The sequence below is a fragment of the Budorcas taxicolor genome, chromosome 11 (assembly GCF_023091745.1).
Source record: "Budorcas taxicolor isolate Tak-1 chromosome 11, Takin1.1, whole genome shotgun sequence".
Taxonomy (NCBI): Eukaryota; Metazoa; Chordata; class Mammalia; order Artiodactyla; family Bovidae; genus Budorcas; species Budorcas taxicolor.
In genome coordinates this window covers 43310065-43332281 of record NC_068920.1, presented here as the reverse complement: position 1 = coordinate 43332281, position 22217 = coordinate 43310065, and the positions used below count along the sequence as shown (strand labels likewise).

The following is a 22217-nucleotide window of genomic DNA, read 5'->3' as shown; positions in this document are numbered from 1 at the left end:
GAGTTCTCTAAAGTGTGAAATTAACTAGAAAGTTAGTATATCCTACCTCATGAATATTTAAAATCTCTGTAGAGTTATTTTTCAAAAAAAAGAAGTGGACTGAAGATTATGCAAGTAATAGTTAAAAAGAACACCTTGTACTCTTTTTTTTTTTTAATGTTTTATTTTATATTGGAGTATAGCCATTAGAAGACCTTATACTCTTGTCTTATGGTGTAAGACATCACTTGAATGCACTCTTCCTTAACAAGGATGTAATTGGAGACTTAAATGTTGTAATCTATAGGTAAACATGAGACCTATGAGTTAACAGTTAACTGCATTTTTGTAGAAGTGAGTTGTTCCATGTTTTCTGATTTCGAATTTTAACTTGGTTTAGAGCCAGAAAAAGTTGATTGTAATTAACTCAGGGAAATATGGAGGACAGATAAACATAGATGGAATTGGTATGGGAGGCAGGAATAAATAAATGACAGAATATGAGGAAAAATCTTAAGGTTTAAGGAAATAGAAAGGGAAAAGAATGGAGGTAGTTTGATGGATGCCTTATTATAGGGTTTATTTGGTTTGGTTTTTAGAGCCTGCACCTGGATTGGCTCTATTTCTGCTTCCATAAAAGCCACATGGAGCATCTTTCTGTAATATCAACGTTAAGTGACAGTCAGTAGTACGGATATATTTATAGTCATTAGGTTAACGGATTTTGCTAAATGCCTGCTGGGGCTTGGTTCTGTTTTAAACCTGGGGGTGGGGGGTCGGGTAGAGGAACAGGAGATTAGGGTAAGGAATGGGCTGAGAAGGCATCTTAGAGAAAGAGAAACATAAACTGAGATCTGAAGAATGAGTAGAAAATAGCCCTGGGAAGCAGAGAGGAGCAATGCCAGTCACGAGGAGGAGACTAGTAAGTATAATACAAGACAGCAGGCTTTGTAAACCATGTCAGTGGACTGGACTTGATCCTAAATAGAAGGGGAAACAGTGACATGATCAGATTGGCATTTTGCAAGAAACGCTCTGATAGTGAGTTTGGAAAAATGGACTGTAGAGGGGCCAAACTAGTGGGGATTACCAGTTAGAATATGGTTGCACTAATTTGATGGCTCTGGGCAGTTTGGACTAGGGTAGTGGGGGCAGTGCCAGTAGAGATGGAGAGAAAGAAATGGGTGGATTCAACAGATGTTGAGGAATCCTAATAGATAAGACATGATGATTAACTGAATGTTGTTTTTCTGGTTTGAATACCTGGTAGATGCTGGTGTTTAAAATAGGGAAATGGAGAAAATAGCAGGGGGTTTTGTGTTGTGGGAGATCATGAGTTCAATTTGGGACATATTGAGTTGGTGCCTGAAAGGAAAAACTATTTCTTCTGTTTCTCTTTACATTCACACCAACACTCCCAGCCACCAAATGTAGGGGAATGGTTTTCCCACATCAAGCAATTCTCTCCTCAGCAGACACCAATTGGGTGCCCTACAAGTTGGTCAATTCTGACACTATACACCTGGAGATAGCATCAGATCCCCAAAATTAAGGGCTCAGTCCCACAAAGCTGCCCCCATTGCTACTTCAGGTGCCACTCATAAGCAGGGGGTCGTCAGGTTACCCACAATTTATGTTGCAAATGAGGGGAGTTCCTGTGACCCCCTCTTTGGGTTCAATAATTTGCTGCAGTGGCTGCCAGAACTCAAGGAAGCAGTTTATTTACTAGGTTACTTGTTTATTATAAAATGATACAACGCAGGAATAACCAAATGAAATAGAGGAAGGTATGTGGACCTTCCATGCCCTCCCTGGGCACATTAGCACCTCTGCCTGTTCACCAAGGAAGAAAGTGGCTGAACCTCAACACTTTGGGATTTTTATGGAGGCTTCATGCCTCCATAGGCGTGATGATCAAATCGTTGGTCATGAGTGATTAACTTCACCTCCAGCACCTCTCCCTTCCCTGAAGTTGGTTGGGGTGGAGGCTCTAAGTTCCCACCTACTAATCATGTTCCTGTGGCAACCAGCTCCCCATCATTAGGGGCTTTCCAAAAGTCACCTCAGTAACTGCAGTTCAGGTCTGATTGAAAGAGGTTTGCTTTGAATAACAAAAGACACTCCTTTCTCCTTTATCTCACTTATACTTAGGACATTTCAAGAGTTTTAGGAGCTCTGTGCCAGGAATGAGAAAACCAAAAATATATTTCTTATTGTAAATTATAATATCACAATATCTGTTAGATATCTAAGTAAAATTACCACAGGTAGTAGGACATGAAAGTTTGGGTACAGGAAAAAGTGGCTTTTTAAAATGTTTTAAGGGTTTAAGCAGAGGTCGATAAGGGGGAAAAGAACATAATCATTAAAACAAAGTCTCTTGTGCCATGTCATTTATTAATCATTGAGAAATAGAATTAGTATATTGGCTGTTCATGTTTACTGTATGTTCTTCCTATCAGCAAACTGAAAAGAGACTCCAGATCACAAGCAGAGCATCATTTGAACAAAAGCTGAAATTAGAAAGGAAGTCGGATGGGCTCAATGGCTAGCGTCTTTGAGGTTATGGTTGTGGTTATTTTCCTGGACTGCCTATAGAAGGTTGCTTCAGGAGTCATTTTGAGGAGATGGGCTCATTTCACTGTTGATTTTGCTTTCACTTTAAGTAGAATTCTAAGATACTGGCTATTGTAGTTAAATTCTAAAGGTTTTACCCTTTTTGAAAAGGCATACAGTGATGAATGTTGTCAATAAAACAATTTATAAGATTCTTTTGTCATTATTTTTTGTGTCTAGAAGAAAATAGAGTAGATTTATTTAAATTTGCAGTTTATTGACTTTGTTTAAAATTTTTTTTTCTTTTTTTAAAGAAATGGCTGCAAGCAACTGACCTCACTAGAGAAGTATACCAGCATTTGGCCCACTATGTACCCAAAATCTACTGCAGGGGTCCCAACCCTTTTCCACAGAAAGAAGACATGTTGGCACACCAAGTTTTGTTGGGACCAATGGAATGGTACCTTTGTGGTGAAGATCCTGAGTTGGGATTTTCCAAACTTGAGCAAACAAATAAACCTTCTCATCTTTGTGGTCGTGTTTTTAAAGTGGGAGAACCTACATACTCTTGCAGGTAAGATCTTGCCATTTTCTTTCTTTCCTTCTTGTTTTTACTTGACTTATTTTTTTCTTGAAACCTTACATTTTAATTTTTAAATTATGAAATGTTTTATATATGTATGTGTGTGTAAGTCTACACAACAAATATATTTGGTTTAATAACTTGTTATAAACAAATGTTATTTTCCAGGTCAAGAAGTAGAGCATCACCAGGATTTCAGAAACCCATAGTGTGCTTTCTTCCTCCCCCACAGTTAACCCCTACCTTGACTCGTGTAATGATCACTTTCCTGCTTTTCTTGATGGAGTGATTCTTTCTGATGTTCGAATTACCCCATGTTTGGCCTTTGAGTGCCCCATCACACTAGCTTCTTGGTCCCTTTTCATGTGCCTTTCATAGTCTTTGGGTGCTTCTTTGCTTTCTGGCACAAGATGTCCACACCTCACTTTGTACTTCCTCTGACCCATATGTGCAATCAGCCGCTTATGCAGGGAGTTTCCTTTTAGTTGGGAATGTTAGAAACTGTGGTCTGGGTGCTATATGTACTTCCTGCTACTAGGCTGACTTTAAATTTCTTGTTGAGAATTGAGTGTACAAGGGTAGAAGATGGAGAGGAAAGTGCTCTGTTTCCCTTTAGGACGATCTCCTATTTCTCAGAACTAATCATTATTGACAAACTCTTATGTAGCCTTCCAGAAATTTTCTGTGCATATACATGCCCATATATGGGGCTATCTTAAACATATATATGCAGACATACGTAGAAAAGGGACTATGTTAGATACACTGGGCTAAGTTTTCCTTTCTCTACAAAATCTTGCCACTGATATCTGTCCATGTCAGCTCATATAGCTAGATAATATTCCATGTGTGGATACAGTATTGATTGTATAATATTTTTTTCTTTAAGACTTTTTCCCATACAACTTAATTTTGGTTATAACTTCTGGGTGTCTGTGGCAATCTTTCTTTATGGTTAGAATACCAGTCAAGAGCTTTTTGTATATTGAAAGACTGTTAGATCTAGTGTTTTGTTTGTGTGTACAGAAACCTAAGTCCCTTATTGGTATTTGAAGCAGTAGATCTAGTTTAATCTCATGATTTACAGATGAGGAAACTGAGATCCAATTGTTGCAATAACATCCTTTGTATCAAAAATATCAAGTTCCAAAACATGCATTTATATGTCATGTCTTTCAGTCTTCAGTTTGGAATGTTGCATTGGTTTTTCTTTGACTTTCATGATCTGGACACTTTTGACAAGTACAGGCCATTTATTTTGTAAATTCCTGTCAGTTTGGGTTTGTCTGTACGCTTCATGGTTATAGTCAGGTTGTCTCTTTCACAGAAATATTACAAAAATCACATGTTCTCAGTGTTCCAGTAGCATATGATTTTGGTTTGGTTCAAAAGCTCTTTAACTTTGATCACTTGATTAGGGGATTTCTGCAAGGTTTCTCTACTGTGGAGTTACTCTTTTTCCCTCTCTAATCACTAAATATTTGGTGGTGAGATACTTTGAGACTACTAAATATCCTGTTTCTTACCAAATATTCAGTTTTTTATTTGTATCAGTATGTATTCATGGAGTCCCATTATTCTGTGGTCAAAATTGTCCTAGATTTGACCAGTGGGAGGCCCTTCAAGCAGTTTCCCTAGTGGCTCAGACGGTAAAGAATCTGCCTGCAATGTGGGAGACCTGGATTCCATCCCTGGGTTGGGAAGATCCCCTGGAGAAGGGAAAGGCTACCCACTCCACTATTCTTGCCTAGAGAATCCCCATGGACACAGGAGTCTGGCGGGCTGCAGTCCATGGGGTTGCAAACAGTCAGACACAACAGAGTGGCTAAGCACACACACTCAGGCCCTTCAAGCTGTCTTTGTTCTTTTTTATGTCCCTATCATTCTTTGAGCACTTCCTTTTTCTGACACAGGATGTTTTGAACACATCTTGGACTTTTCCCTGCCTCAGTTCTGAAATCAACCATTTGTCCAAGGAGCCTGTTCCTTTTTAGTAGAGATCAGTGTTCAGAAATAAGATACTAAGTCTACTTGTTGCTGTTGGTATGTCACTAATCCCAAACCCTGTCAGTGGATCTATGTATCTGTATGTAGGTCTCTCTAGTTCCAGTCCAGCACCACAGGATTCTTTCTTGTTTTCTTCCTTTGCATATTTTATCTCTTCTCTAATGATGCCGTGTGTGTCTGTGTATGGGGCCATCCCAGGGGAGAACAAGTTGGGTGCTAGTTTGAATGCTTTGTAAGGAGGGCGTCATTAAATTGACAGTTCTGAGAGCTTCCATGACTAGAAGAAAAAGAAGTAGAAAGAATCTTGTTTTCAGCAGTGATCATGGAATTGGCTTTTTTGGGGGTTTGGAGAAGTGGAGGTGGGATGTCAGGAGGAGGAATGTATCTATTCCCTCAGTGAAAGTGGTACACTGAAAAGCTGTTTGCCTGTATTTGAAGATTAAGTGTGCCTGTAGGATTTGTTGGTGAAACCAAGTCAGGGATGATCTCAGAAGAGTTTTCCTATATGTGCATGGTGGAGGCTGGAGTCTTTGAGATATAAAATCATTAGAGTGTAGAGGTATAGGTTAATCCATTCATACCTGTCCTGGGTATTCTAACTGTATATTTAAAGAATGTATAGAATCAATGAAAAGGAAGGTTCCTTGGGTAAGAATTTTCATGTTCATGACATCATCTAAAGGGTCACAAAAGTGAAAGTGAAAGTCTCTCAGTTGTGTCCGACTTTTTGCGACCCCATGGACTATACAGTCCATGGAATTCTCTAGGCCATAATACTGGAGTGGTTAGCCTTTCCCTTCTCCTGGGGATCTTCCCAACCCAGGGATCAAACCCAGGTCTCCCGCATTGCAGGCGGATTCTTTACCAGCTTAACCGCAAGGGAAGCCCCAGAATACTGGAGTAGGTAGCCTATCCCTTCTCTAGCAGATCTTCCTGACCCAGGAATCAAACTGGGGTCTCCTGCGTTGCAGGTGAATTCTTAACCACCTGAGCTATCAGGGACATGTATTCCCAGAATGATTGAAGAAAGAAAGCAGTATGCAGTGACCTGCACTTGGACAGACGAGTAGCCTGAAATGGGGGAGAGGGATATAATTGTGGTGGTCCCCCTAGGACTCAAGTTTGAACCAGACCCTTAGAGGATATTTCTAAACTTTGTTGTTACTTAAAGTTGGCCAACTCCAGGTTAAGAGCCCAGACTTCTGCAAGATTGTCTAAAATACAACTGAAAGTTGGGGACCTCCTGAGCCACACTCAATTCTGATCTGCTGGTTACAAATTTCAGGCATCTCCATAGAATATCTTAAGTTGGATAATTCACTGGAACAACTCACGGAACTCAGGGAAATGCTGTAGTTATGATTAAAGTTTTTTCATAGCAAAAACACACAAATCTGAACTAGCCAAAAGGCAAGATTCCCAAATGCAATGTTTTCTTGTTCCCAGGGACATGTTATTATCTTCCCAGCACATTTACTGCATGGCAACAAAGTATTGCCAACCAGGGAAGCTCACCCAAGCTTAGGTGTTCAGAGTTTTTATTGGGGTTTCTTATATTGAATAGTGATTAATTGAATCAGTGCCCACATGACTCAGTTTCTAATTCCACTGCCCTTCCCAGTGGCAAAGATGTGCCTGAAAGCCCCAGCCCTCTAATCACATGATTCAGTTCATTTCAGTCACTCAGCCATGTCCGACTCTTTGAGACCCCATGAATCACAGCACGCCAGGCCTCCCTGTTCATCACCAACTCCTGGAGTTCACTCAAACTCATGTCCATTGAGTTGGTGATGCCATCCAGCCATCTCATCCTCTGTCGTCACATGGTATTAGCCCTCTAATCACATTAGCCCTAATCACTTGCTCTAATCACGTGGTTGGTTTTCTGGTATGGCCAACCTCCACTCTGAGTTACTAATTCTGCCTGCGCTCTGTGACAGCCTAGAGGGGTGACATGGGGAGGGAGGTGGTAGGGAGGTTCAAGAGGGAGGGGACGTGTATGCCCTTGGTTGATTCATGTTGATGTATGGCAGAAACCATCACATTATTATACAGTAATTCAATTCAGTTCAGTCACTCAGTCGTGTTCAACTCTTTGCAACCCCATGGACTCCAGGCTTCCCTGTCCATCACCAAGTCCCAGAGCTTGCTCAAACTCATGCCCATTGAGTCAGTTGTGCCATACCACCATCTCATCTTCTGTTGTCCCCTTCTCCTCCTGCCTTCAGTCTTGCCCAGTATCAGGGTCTTCTCCAGTGAGTCCGTTCTTCACATCAGGTGGCCAAAGTATTGGAGTTTCAGCTTCAGCATCAATCCTTCCAACAAATATTCAGGACTGATTTCCTTTAACATCGACCAGTTTGTTCTCCTTGCAGACCAAGGGACTCTCAAGAGTCTTCTCCAACACCACAGTTCAAAAGCATCAATTCTTTGGTGCTCAGCTTTCTTTATGGTCCAACTCTCACATCTGTACATGACTACTGGAAAAACCATAGCTTTGACTAGACGGACCTTTGTTGGCAAAGTAATGTCTCTGCTTTTTAATATGCTGTCTAGATTGGTCATAGCTTTTCTTCCAAGGAGCAAGCGTCTTTTAATTTCATGGCTGCAGTCACCATCTCCAGTGATTTTGGAGCCCCCCAAAATAAAGTCTCACTGTTTCCATTGTTTCCCCATCTGTTTGCCATGGAGTGATGGGACCAGATGCCATGATCTTACTTTTCTGAATGTTGAGTTTTAAGCCACTTCTTTCACTTTCATCAAGAGGTTCTTTAGTTCCTCTTTGCTTTCTGCGATGAGGGTGTTATTATCTGCTTATCTGAGGTTATTGATATTTCTCCCAGCAGTCTTCATTCCAGCTTGTGCCTCATCCAGATGGCATTTCACATAATGCATTCTGCACATAAGTTAAATAAACAGGGTGACAATATATTCCTTTTCCAATTTGGAACCAGTCTGTTCCATGTCCAGTTCTAACTGTTGTTTCTTGACCTGCATACTAATTTCTCAGGAGGCAGATCAGGTGGTCTGGTATTCCCATCTCTTGAAAAATTTTCCACAGTTTGTTGTGATCCACACAGTCAAAGGCTTTGGTATAGTAAATAAACCAGAAGTAGCTGTTTTTCTGGAACTCTCTTGCTTTTTCAATGATGCAACAGATGTTGGCAATTTGATTTCTGGTTCCTCTGCCTTTTCTAAATCCAGCTTGAACATCTAGAAGTTCACAGTTCACGTACTGTTGAAACCTGGCTTGGAGAATTTTGAGCATTACTTTGCTAGTGTGTGAGATGAGCGCAATTGTGCCATAGTTTGAAAATTCTTTGGCATTGCCTTTCTTTGGGATTGGAATGAAAACTGAACTTTTCCAGTCTTGTGGCCACGGCTGAGTTTTCCAAATTTGCTGGCATATTGAGTGCAGCACTTTAACAGCATCATCTCTTAGGATTTGAAATAGCTCAACTGGAGTTCGATCACCTCCACTAGCTTTGTTCATAGTAATGCTTCCTAAGGCCCACTTGACTTCACATTCCGGGATGTCTGGCTCTAGGTGAGTGATCACACCTTCTGGTTATCTGGGTCATGAAGATCTTTTTTGTATAGTTCTTCTGTGTGTTCTTGCTACCTCTTCTTAATATCTTCTGCTTCTGTTAGGTCCGTACCATTCCTGTCCTTTATTGTGCCCATCTTTGCATGAAATGTTCTCTTGGTATCTCAAATTTTCTTGAAGAGAGTAAAGTAATTATCTGCCAATTAAAAATAAAATTTTTAAAAAATTACCTCATTAGTATAAACTTTCAGATATATGGGTGGAGTAGAAGCGTGAATAACAAAGACACTCCTATATATGGGAAATTTCAAGGATTTAGAGTTCCTTCCTAGGAACCCCAGGCGAAGGTCAGCCAAACTCTTTATCACACAGTTGTTAAGAAAGTAAATGAGGTCCTTTGTGTAGTGCTTTCTGCAATATTTGGTACATAATAAACTCTTGGTAAATGGCCGTGCTGGGGTCTGAGGATGAATGTGTTATGCTTAAAGTAGTCCATGAAACCCAGTACCTTGATAAGATGACATGGAGTCTGTTATTTGAAAAGATGAAATATGGTTATTGGAATTCTGGGAGAGTTTCTAAACTAGACCCTTTAGGAGAAAGGTGACTTATGTCTGTAGGTTGGAGATTTTCTTTAACCAGAAAAAATGATACTCAGGAGTCTTTAAAATGAATCTGTGAAGGAAATTAGGTTAATTTTTCTGTTACTTGTTCATCATTTCTAAAATCATGTAGATCTCAGATGATCTCGTGGAAGCCAGGATGTCAGGAAAGCTATGTTTTCAGACAGTAGGGTAGTTTTTATATTTGTCTATACTTAGCTGGGCTTCCCTGGTGGCTCAAACAGTAAAGAATCCGCCTGCAAGGCAGGATACCTGGGTTCGATTCTGGGTTGGGAAGATCCCCTGGAGAAGGGAAAGGCTACCCACTTCAGTATTCTTGCCTGGAGAATCCCCATGGACAGATGAGCCTGGCGGGCTACTGTCCATGGGGTTGCAACAACTGAGCTACTTTGACTTTCACTTTTTCATACTTAGTTCTCTATTAGGAAAAATGGAATCAAACGTGGCATTTGTTATTTCTTTCTAAATAGAGATGATTGTTATTAGGGACAATCATGTTAGTGTGATGTTGATCATAAGTACTTATATTTTGACATATCATAACCATTAAGAAAAATAAAATACTAGTAAAATATGAAATCATACTTTGGTTTATGAGTTTAACATTAAGTTAGTTCCATTGTTTTTTGTTGCAAAGTTAAATTAAAAACATTCTTATTTAACATTTAAAAGCTTATTGCTTGAATATTACAGATAACCAGAATTTGGAGTTGGGAGTTATGCTGCCATCAGTTAGGAATATTCTTAGCACATGTTTCCAGATAATACTTTATGATTCTTTGTTATGAACAATTTTGCTTGTTTAATATTTTTGAACATTGAGTCTGTCAGTAATGATAGATGAGGTTATGCTAAAAATAACCAACAAACTTACCATCTCAGAGACTTTAAATACCCAAAATACATTTATTACTCAGACTGTGTGACCAGATTGGTGGGGGTGATGAGTGGGGGCCCTGCTCTAAGTTGTTACTTTATACCGTGTAGCATCTCGGTCAACTTAATATGTTTTTAAGGGTCACCAGAGCAAGGAAAGAGAAGGGTCTTAAACAGCAAATAAATTGCTCTGGCTCAAAAGTGATGACCATGCCGACATCCCTTTACCTAGAGCTAGTTAGAAGGCCTCTGTCTGACTGCAAAACAGGGCAAGGAAGTGTATTTTTCCTGTGTCTGGTACAGATGCAGATTTGAAAATGGATGAACATTAGAAGTGTTTTCAGTGATCTTTGGAGTGTGAGTGTTATTTTTCCTTCCTCACAAGGTTGTTAGGATAAAAAGAGGTATCATATAGAAAAACACTTAGGGAACTATAAGGAATTTTTATATGTAAGATTTTTTAAGCTGAATACTCAGTCTTAAAATACATTATTGAGCCATGAGTAATAAATATCTTAGGCAGAGGGAAAGAGGTGGTTTCATTCCTTTTCTCTCTGGAAATACAGAACTCTAATATGGAAGAAACACTTATTTTCAGTAAGAAGAATTTGTTCAATTTTTTGCTTTTTAAAAAACTTGAACACGATGTTTTTTCAGGAGAGTTCTATTTTAAGACGGTTTTTAAAAACATGAGTGGTCCAGAGATCGAAATCAATGCTGTGTTAGTTTAAAAAATATTGGTTACCCCTAATTATGGATGTGATACATGAGTGAAATTATGCTGTGTGTATTTGTAAATGTGGCTTTTTTTCATGAAACAATTTGTCTTAGAGATCTTTCTCAGTCAGTTTATATAAATCTACTTCATTCTTTTAACTGCTGTATTTCCAGAGTAAGGCCAGGCCATGATTTATTTGTTTGCCCTATTAATGAAATGAGAAATGGAAAATTTCTAGGATTTTTTTTTTATCCTGTAGCAAACCATGCAGGAGGGAACATTCTGTACCTATTTGTACACATCTCTTTTTATATGCATTTTAGTGTTTTTCAAGATAGATACCTGTTAGTAGAAACAGAATTTCACTGCTGTGTACTATCACTGGTCTTCACTGTATTGGAATCTCCCTTGTCTACTTTGCTCTCTCCAACCTGGGAAAGTAACAGGAAGTGGGTAGTTGATAGCTCCTAGATAGGTTGAATTTCTGTGGTTGTCTAAAATGAATCTTGTATTCTTGGTTTAGATATGTATGGTCATTTTTATTAACTTTTTTTTATGCACCAGTTTGGTGTAAGATTGAACATAGCCATACATGGGGTATAATACCAACTTTACATGGATGCCTTTTATCCAGTTGTTAAGGAATAGTAGATGTATGAATAGGTTACTGTGGGATAATCCTTTTAGATAAGGAAACTTGGATTTATATCACCCAAATTTTCCTAATGATACCCTATTTGAGTTCTTTATTCTTAGAGGAAAATTTACGTATTTCAAAAGGCACAAATCTTAATTGTACGTTTTTGACAATAGTTAACCTCATATACTCACATCCTGTCAAGCAGAGAACATTTCTGTCTGACTGGAAATTTCCTTGTTAAGGACTCCAAGCCCTAGGTAACCACTATTCTGATATTTTCACCTTAGATTAGTTTTGTCCATTCTAGAACTTCATTAAAATGAAATCATACTCCTTTGCGCCTGGCTTCTTTTACTCAGCATAATGTATATCTGATTCATCTAGAATCCTGTAATTATTAGAAATTGTTTCTACCTGTATTGCTGTATTCATCCATTGTATGCTGTATTCATCCATTGTATGAATGTACCGTAATTGCCCATAATCCATTGTTCTACTGATGAACATTTGAGCTGTTTCAGTTTGAGGTTATCGTAAGTCTTCGATGGCTTTTTTAAATCAGTTCATTCTATTTTTTGGTAGAAATGTAAAATATTTAAAGGAAAGGAAAATGGTAGTTTGTTTCATAAATCATATCAGCTTATGCCAACATTATTTTAAATGCAACATATTCAAGTATTAAACATTATTATTTTAAATCTATGTGTTTAAAATACCAATAAAGAAATTCCCTGGTGGTCCATTGGTTGGAATTCAGCTTCCACTGCAAGGGGCATAGGTTCAGTCCTGTTTGGGGAAGATCCAGCATCTTGCATGGCATAGCTAAGCAATTTTTAAAAATAAAAGACCAAATAATAAATCTTATACTATTAAAAATCTTCAGCTTTTTATGACACACTTTAGGAATATTAAGACACAATTGGTTGTTGGTTGTTTATTCCCAAGTTGCCCAGGATCCTCTGTCCATGGGATTTCCCAGGCAAGAATACTGGAGTGGGTTGCCATTTCCTTCTCCAGGGGATCTTTCCGACTCAGGGATCGAACCCGCATCTCCTACACTGCAGGCAGATTCTTTACCACTGAGCCACCAGGGAAGACACCAGTGAGATAAGCTTTTCTATACTGTTATTATTCTGATAGAGTGAACACTCGTAGCTGGTCCATTAGTTAGTTGCTGGCCATGACTATTTGCAAGCAAGTCTTTGTGTGGACATATGTTTAATTACGGGCTTCCCTGGTGGCTCAGTGGTAAGAATCTGCCTGCAGTGCAGGAGATGCAGGAGACATGGATCTCTGGGCTGGGAAGATTCCCTGAAGGAGGAAATGGCAACCCACTCCAGTATTCTTGCCTGGAAAATTCCATGGACAGAGGAACCTGGTGGGCTACAGTCCATGGGGTCACAAAGAGTCTGACATGACTGAGCAATTGCATGCACATGTACACGCACACACGTGTGCACACACACACACACATTTAATTGTTAGCGGATTCTACCCCAGGAGTAGAATTGCTGCATCAAAGGACAAGTAAGTTTGAACTTAATAAGAAACTGCCAAAACTTTTCCTAAAAAAAATTTTTTTTCCTGCCAGTAGTGTTCCACTTGCTCCATATTCTCACCAACATTTGGTTTGTCAGTCTTTTAAACTTTAGCTGTTCTATATAGTGATATCTCAATATGGTTTTAATTTTCTTTGATGACTAATGATGATGGTGCAATTGTACGTGTGTTCATTGCCCATTGAACTAATGAAGTTTTTCAAGTCTTTTTTTTTTTATTGGCTTCATTATCTTTTTATTACTGAGTTTTGGAGTTGTTTATGTATTCTGGATACAAGCCCTTTGTGAGACAGATTTTATGAGTGTCTCCTCCAAGTCTGTGACTTGCCTGTATGGTATCTTATGATGGCAGAAGTTTTAAATGTAATGGTTTAACTTTCCAACTTTTAAATTTTATGAGGATTGTTTCTTGTGTTAAAGAAATTTCTTGCCTTTTCCAAGGTGACAAAAATATTCTCTCAGTTTTCTCCTATAAACTTTGAAGTTTTAGGTTTTATATCTGGGTCTGCGATCTGTCTCAAAACTGTTTTTTTAATAAAGTTTGAGGTATAAGGGTTGAGCTCCACTTTCTTGTTACTTGTGGGGATCCAGTTGTTCTAGCACCATTTTTTTACTTTTCACATTAAATTGCTTTGGTGCCTTACCGAAGAAGACCTCTTGACCATATGAGTGTGGGTCTATTTCAGAATACTCATCAATTCCATTCACTGATACAGCTATTCTAATGCCAGTAACCACATTAACTTGATTACTGTAACTTTGTAGTAAACTTCATATCGATTCCATTTTTGCTTCTTTAAAGTTTCTTTTCTCTATTTCAGATCCTTTGCATTTTATAAATTTTAGAATTAGCTTGTCAGTGTTTATTTTTAAGAAAGACTGCTGAGATTAAGATTAGGACTGCATTGGCTCTATAGACCAGTTTGGGGAGAATTGACATTTTAACAATACTGAGTTTTCCAGTCCATGAACATCTTCTCTCTCTCCATTTATTAAGGTCTTCTTTAATCTCTTTTAACTGTCTTATAGTTTTTATGTAAAAGTTGTACATACCTTTTGTTACATATTTATTCCTAAGTATTTTATGATGGTATTTTTTTCTTAGTTTTAATTTGTTTTCTTTTGTGACTATAAAGAAATAGAGTTGGTTTCTGATATCACACTTGTATCTGTGAGCTTGTTAAACTCATTTGTAGTTCTAGTAGTTTTTGTTTTCTTCTGGTTTTGGTTCTTTAGGATTTTTGCATAATTGTGTCCTCACTGAATGGGGACAGTTGTGTTTGTTCCCTCTCAAACTTCCTGCCTTGTATTTTTTTGTGCCTTACTACACTGGTGAAAGAGGACACCCTTGCCTTGGATGGAAGGCATTCAGTCTTTTACCATAAAGTATGTTGTTATAGTTTTCTCATATCCACCCTTTATCTCATTAAGGACATTCCCTTCTGTTCCTAGTTTGCTGAGTTTTATTATTATTATAATAAATGACTGAATGTTATCCAGTGCTTTTATTCTATCTTTTAAGATTATTATAATTTTCCTTTTTTATTCTATAAATAGTTGCACTGATTTTTTTTCCCAAATGGTTTTTATTACTGAGATAAACTCTACTTGATCATCATGTATTATAACCTTTATATATTGCTGGATTCAATTTGCTAGTGTTTTATTAAGGTTTTTTGTGTCTGTAATCCATGAAATATAACATCTGTCACTTTCTTGTAATGTCTTTATCTGGTTTTAGTAAAAGAGTTATGCTAGCCTTGTGAAATGAGTTGAGAAATATTCCTTTTTTTCTGTATCTTTGAGGAGTTTGTATAAAATTGGTATGAGTTCTTCAGTGTTTTTTCTTTCAGTTTTGAAAAGTTTTATTAAAAATTTTTTAATTTTTTTATTGAAGGATAATTGCTTTATAAAATTTTGTTGTTTTTATGTCAAACCTCAACCTGAATCAGCCATATATCCCCTCCCTTTTGAACTTCCCTCCCATTTCCCTCCCCATCTCACCCTTCCTTCAGTGTTTGATAGAATTTTCCAGAAAAACAAATCATCAAAGCCTAGTGTTTTCTTCAGAGGAAGGTTTTGATAACAAGTTAAATTTCTTTGATACTTCATTAGTTATTTAGAACTTTATTTCATCTTGTGTCATGTTTGGTACATTGTGCTTTTTGAGAAATATGTTTCATTGTATCATGCCAAATTTATTGGCATTTAGTTCTTATGTCATTGAGTATCTATGTCATAGATATCTATGGCATCTATTGTGAGGTCTCTTCCTTTGTAAAATTAATAATTTGTATTTTCTTTTTGAAAAGATTCATTAAACTGTTTAAAGAATCAGTTTTGGGCTTTATTAGTTTTTTTTTTTATCAGTTTTGTGTATTTGGTTTCTACTCTTCTTTCTACTTATTTTTGACCTAATGTGCTCATATTTTATTCTTTAGAAGTGTGCTATTTAATTTTCATATATTTGAGGCTTTCCAGGGTATCATGTTGTGACTGGTTTGTAACACAGTTAAAGTTCTGTAAGGTTGCAGTCTTTGAATTTATTGAGGTTTGTTTTATGACTTAGCAACACAGTCTTGTACATTCCATATGCACCTGAAAAGATGTATTTTGCAGTTACTGGATATAATAATCTATGACTGTCGATTAGAACAAAGTGGTTGATTGTGCCATTCAGTTCTTCTATACTTACTGATTTTTATGACTAGTTCTTTCAGTTACTGAGAAAGGGGTATGAAAATCTCCATATATGATTATCATTTATTTACTTTAGTTCTATCAGTTTATATTTCATTTGTCTAAAAGCTCTTTTATTAACCACATACATAGATATTTATAATTGCTGTTACTTCCTGATATAGTGACCCCTTTACCATTTGTTAATTCTTGTAAGAGTCCTCTTTGCCTGATAAAGTTTTCCTTTCACTTTCAGTTTTGGAGGATAACTTTGCAGGGACAGAATTCTAGGTTGGTAGGCATCTTTTCTCTCAACACTTCAGATATTTCAGTCTACTTTTCTGTTGTTTTCATGGTTTCTAAGAAGTCAGATATGATTCTTACCTTTGTTCTGCTACAGGTAAGATTTTTTTTTTCTCTTGTTTCTTTGACTTCCTGTATTTTGAAAATGATATGCCTGGGTACAAAGTTTTTTGGTGTTTATCCCGCTTGATGTTCTTTGAACTTCTTGGGTCTGTGGTTTGGTGTCTGACAGTCATTTAAGGAAATTTTCTCAGTAAATGTTTTCTCTTTGCTTATTTATTTATATTCTTTTTTTTTTTTTTTGGTTGCACTGGATGTTTGTTGCTGTCTGTGGGCTCTTCTTTAGTTGTGAGGAGCAGGGGCTACTCTTTGCTGCAGTGCACAGGCTTCTCATTGTGGTGGCTTCTCTTGTTGCGGAGCACAGGCTCCAGGCATACAGGCTTCAGTACTTGCAGCCCACGGGCTCAGTAGTTGTGGCTCATAGCCCTGGAGCATGCAGGCTCAGTAGTTGTGGTGCACAGGCTTAGTTGCTCTGGGGCATGTGGAATCTTCCCAGACCTGGGATTGAACCCATGTCCCCTGCATTGGCAGGCAGATTCTTATTTACTGTACCACCAGGGAGGTCCTACATATTGTTTTCAATATTCTGATCCTTTCTCTTTCCTCTCTTTCTTGTATTTCCATTACATATGTGTTAAACCTTTTGTAGTTGTCACACAGTTCATAGATATTCTGTTCTGCTTTCCTTCCAATCTTTTTTCTCTTTGCTTTTCAGTCTTAGTGCTTTCTATTGAGATATCCTCAAGCTCAGATATTCTTACATCAGCCATCTCCAGTCTGCTAATAAATCCATCATTCTTCATTTCTGTTTCGGTGTCTTTGATCTCTGGCATTTCTTTTTGGTTCTTTCTTAGGATTTCCATCTCTGTTTATATTGTCCATCTGTTCCTAAACGCTATCTACTATATACATTAGAGCTCTTAGCTTGTTAATCATAATTGTTTTTAATTCTGTGCCTCGTAATTCCAATATCTGAGTCTGATTTTGATCCTGGCTCTGTCTCTTCAAACTGTATTTTTTGACCTTTTAGTATGTCTTAAATTTGTTCTTGGTCACTAGGCTTACAGTATACTGGGTGAAGGGGACTCTTGCAATTAGGCCTTTCATAATGTGACAGTACAGACATAGAGAACAGACTCGCGGTTGCCAAGGGAGAAGGGTGTGGGGGAGGGAACTGCTGGGAGTTTGGGATTAGCAGGTACAAACTGTTACATATATGACAGATAAACAGCAAGGTCCTGCATTATAGCACAGGGAACTATATTCAGTATCCTGTGATAAGGCATAATGGAAAAGAATATAAAAAAGAGTCTATAACTGAGTTACTTTGCTGTACAACAGAAATTAACACAATACTGTAAATTAACCATACTTCAATAAAATTTTAAAAAGCAAAAACATCTGCTAGAAAATGTATAACAACAACAAAATAACATGGTGGTGATGGTTCAGGAAGGGAGAAGCATTCTGTAGTCTTGTGATTAGGTCTCAGTCTTTTAGTGAGCCTGTATCTCTGGGCTGTGAACCTCACATGTGTTTCTGGATGTCCCCCATATCCCTAATTTAGTTGGGACAGGATGGCTAGAGCAGGCTAGAGTTGGGTATTTCCCTTTTTCCAGTCAGTTTGATAAAACCCCAGCAGGTTAGGCTCTGATTAAGGAAAGCTATGACAAACCTAGACAGAGTGTTAAAAAGCAGAGACATCTCTTTGTTGACAAAGGCCATATAGTCAAAGCTATAGTTTTTCCAGTAGTCGTCACATATGGATGTGAGAGTTGGACCATAAAGAAGGCTGAGCACTGAAGAACTGATGTTTTTGAATTGTGGTGCTGGAGAAGACCGTGAATCCTTTGGACTACACGGAGATCAAACCAGTCGATCCTAAAGGAAAGCAACCCTGAATATTCATTGGAAGAACTGATGCTGAAGCTGAAGCTCCAGTACTTTGGCCAGCAGATGCTACAAGTCAACTCATTGGGAAAGACTCTGATGTTGGGAAAGATTGAGGGCAGGAGGAGAAGGGAATGACAGAGGATGACATGGTTGGATGGCATCACAGATTCAGTGGACATGAATCTGAGCAAACTCCAGAAGATAGTGGAAGACAAAGGATCCTGGAGTGCTACAGTCCATGAGGTTGCAAAGAGTCAGATACAACTTAGGGACTGAACAACAGCAAAATATAAAGACAGGTTCTCAGGTTTTTAAAACTCCAAAATGTTATCTATCAGAGGCAAAGTAAAACAGAAGGTCACTAAAAATCGAAATATAAACAGTGGAAAAAATATACCAGGCATAAAGTATGATGCAGAAGAAAGCTAAAGTAGCAGTTTTCCTTGTATCCCTGCTCTTCTAATTAGAATCATACTGGATACTGCCACCCTCATTTCTTATTCCTTTCTTTTTATTTCCCTTCTTCTTCTTCCTTTAGGTGTGCTCAATTGTTCTTTTTCTATTAAGGATCCAACACAGACTCCCACATTACATTAGATGTCATTTTTTCCTTAATCACCTCAATCTCCAAAAGGTTGACAGGTCCTGTATGGAACCTAGAAGAGAAGTAAACGACCTTAGTAGGAAAACTAATGATCTTTAAATTAAGTGTGTAATTAATAATAATATACCAATATTAATTTCCTTGTACTTTGGTTAACATTAAGGAAAGCTTTTAAGGAAAAGTAAGGGTGTAAAGGAACTCTACTATTTTTGCAACTGTTCTATAAATAAAATTATTTCAAAGATAGAAAAAGAAGGTCAACACGGAGTTCAAGAAGTTAGAACAATTGAGCACACTCAAAAGAAGAGAAGGAAAGGAAATATAAAGATCAGAAAATGAAACACAAGTAAAAAGTTGGGATACTTACTCTTTGGAATTATTAAGGCAATTTTCTGAGACGACCAAGTAAGAAAAAAAGAAGGTGAACATATATAAAATTCAGAATGAAGATTGATACACTCACTGCATTCCTTTTGGTGGTGTCATTTCTTGCAAAGCTGAGTCTTCTCTGTTGCTGATTTTTAAAAAGCAGATACCTGTGAAATAAGAAATGAGGGTCGCAGTATCCAGTTTGATTCTAAAATTTGAGAAATTGTGCAGTGTCCAACAGGTGCTATATTCTTTGAGTCTAAGTGTTTGATAAACAGAATTGATAGGTGTTTCATTTGGTATAATGGTGCCCTGAAGGAAACTATTGAGACACTAAAGATGCCATGAACCAAGAAAGTGTGACAACCTCTGAAATGCAAGAATTATGAACAAGTAAATGCAAAAAAAACCCCACAGAAATTGAAAATGTAGATGAAATGGATAAATTTGTAGAATAGTGATAGGCAACTTGAATATATTATGTGAAATAGTATAAAACATGGAAGGGTAATCAAAGATCTTCCCTCCCTAAAATCCCATACCTGGATGACTATACGGGTGAATTCTATCAAATTTTGAAGGAACAGTTAATTCCTTTCTTAAGCAAGTTACTACAGAAAATGGGAAAGTAGTAAAAACTACCTCTTTGTGAGGCTGCTTATCAGCTTGATTTCAAGCCCTGATAAATTCAAGGAGATGTTATAAAGCCATTTCCCTCATTCATATAGATGAAAGAATCCTAAATAAAATATTAAATATCTGAATCCAAGAATATACTAAAAGAGTGATGCATCATGATCAAACAGAATTTAGTTCAGGAATCCAAAGATAGTTCATCTTTAAAATAATTATTAATGTAATTCACCACTTTAATAGTTGAGAAAAGAAAAATGTTTTACTGATTTGAATCAGAAGAGTGTTTTATAAATTTCATTTATTGTTTGTGATTTAATTCTTAGCAAACAAAGAATATATAAGGGAACTTATATTGAGTATTTGTATATTAGATTTCTCTAAGTTTTTTGTTATGGACATTTTCAAGCATAAAGGTAGAGTGAGTGGTCTAATATACCTGAGAGTACTCATTGGTGAGCTTCAGTAATTACCAGTATATGGCAACTCTTTAATCTGTGCACACGTACAGGCTTATACACTTTTTCCTGCCCTGCCAGATTATTTTGAAGAACATTCCAGATAGCATACTTTTTTAAAAAATCAACACTCTGTGCCTTTTTTCTCTATAACCATTAATGTCTTAAAATAATTAACACTAATTCCTTAATATTATCTACTGTGTAGCAGGGTTGAACTTATCTTAATTGATTCATAAATGTGGCTTCAGAGTTCACACATTGCATTTGGCTGTTAATCATTTTTTCTTTTAAACTATAATAGCTCCTTTACTTTTTTTCATTTTTCTGTTTATGTTACTAAGAAACCAGGTCATTTGTCCTGTGGAATTTTCCACATTCTAGGTTTGGCTGATAGTGGCCGCATGATATTGCTTAACATTTTTCTTTTTTCCTGGTCTTTCTTCCAAACAGGTAGTTAGGCTTGGTTAACTTCTATTATTAGGGAAGGGGGTGGATAATAATTTTATAATCATTGATGCATAACTTCTTTTAATAAACTTCTTATATCTTAACTGACCTGCCCATCAGACACCTGCTTACTTATTTATTTTTGGCTGCGCTGGATCTTTGTTACTGTGAGTGGATTTTCTCTAGCTGCGATGAGGAGAGGCTACTCCTCATTGTATTGCGCAGGCTTCTCATTGCAGTGGCTTCTCTTGTTGGAGGGCATGGGCTCTAGAGCAAAAGGGCTTCTGTAGTTGCAGCACACAAGCTGACTAGTTGCAGCGCATGGGCTCCAGGGCGCGGGTTCGGTAGTTGTGACATATGGGCTTAGTTGCTCTGTGGCGTGTGGAATAAATCCAACCAGGGATCAAACCTGTGTCCCCTGCCTTGGCTGGTGGATTCTTATCCACTGTGCCACCCCAGGAAAGTCAGAGGCATAACTTCTTATTTCCTCATATCAGGAGGCACTGCTTTTAAGATTGACCAGTAGGTTTAGGTACCTGGCAGATGCAACCATTGTAAAGGTCTCCATCAGCCTTTCATTTATTTCTTTATTTTGCCACATTATGCGGCTTGTGGGATCTTACTTCCCCAACCAGGGATTGAACTCATGCTCTCTGCATTGAAAGCGTGGAATCTTACCAACCAGACTGCCAGGGAATTCCCTCTACCAGCTTTTTTGCCTAATGTTTTAGCAGGCAGTGATGGCTTGCTGCCTGGATCTTTATTTTGTTAGGTGGTCGCAAAATGGTGAAATTCGAATTTATCATCTGTTTTTTGTTTATTAGCTAGTCTTCTATAAAGAAGAAATACAATCCCTCATCAATCCTTTGATTACCCTGAGGCACAGTTTATATAGGAAAGGCAAGATAATTGCTTGGCTCTTTTTAGAAAAGCACTTTCTTACTAAACCTACAGTGAACATAATACTTAATGAGTGATAATCACTAAGTTTATCACTTTCCAAGTAAACTGATAGTGAATGTAATAAAGAACCTTTAGATGTGTTTAATATCTAAAGCCAAGACAAAGATGCCTACTATTACTGCTGCTGTTTAACATTTTACTGAAAGTCCTTGTTAACAGTATAAGGGAAGAAAAGTAAAAGATATAAATATTGTAAGGAAAAAAATTAAATTGTCATTGTGTGCAGACTATATACTCATTTATTTCAGGGGAAAAGAGAATCAGCAAACTATTAAAATTGCTTAAGTTTATCAAGGGTATTAAAAATCGATAATGTTTCTTCTCATTATCCTTAACTAACTAGAAAATGAAAAAAAAATTTGAATGTGTGTCATTAAAACAACAAAACCTAGAAAGTACCTAGATAATTTACTCTTAAAAGGATGCTATTACTCCTGAATTTTATCAATAAATTCCAGGTAATCCATGTCAAAATTTTAGCTGAGTATTTTTGAGGAACTCTGTAAACTTATGTGATTCAGCCTTTTAAAAAGGAGAATAAAAGGGAGTTTATCCTATCAGTTATTAAGATATTCTACAAAAAGCCATAGTAATACAGTGTGGTTTAGTATAAGAACAAATAGGTCACTCAAACATATTAGAGAACCTAAGTTCTCTAATAAGTTCCATATAGACCTAAGTAATGGAACTTAATATGTTTAAAGGTGACACCACAAT

At 37.4% G+C, this 22217-nt stretch overlaps 1 protein-coding gene across 3 annotated transcripts in view; it reads left to right on the top strand.

Moving 5' to 3' along the window:
• Window positions 1-22217, top strand: part of UBR2 (ubiquitin protein ligase E3 component n-recognin 2) — a 103823-nt gene that overhangs the window by 5259 nt on the left and 76347 nt on the right. For all 3 annotated transcript variants that reach the window (XM_052647838.1, XM_052647839.1, XM_052647837.1), the window contains one exon: window positions 2850-3109. In XM_052647838.1, coding sequence (XP_052503798.1) covers window positions 2850-3109 — 260 coding nt within the window. The remainder of the gene's footprint in view (window positions 1-2849; window positions 3110-22217) is intronic.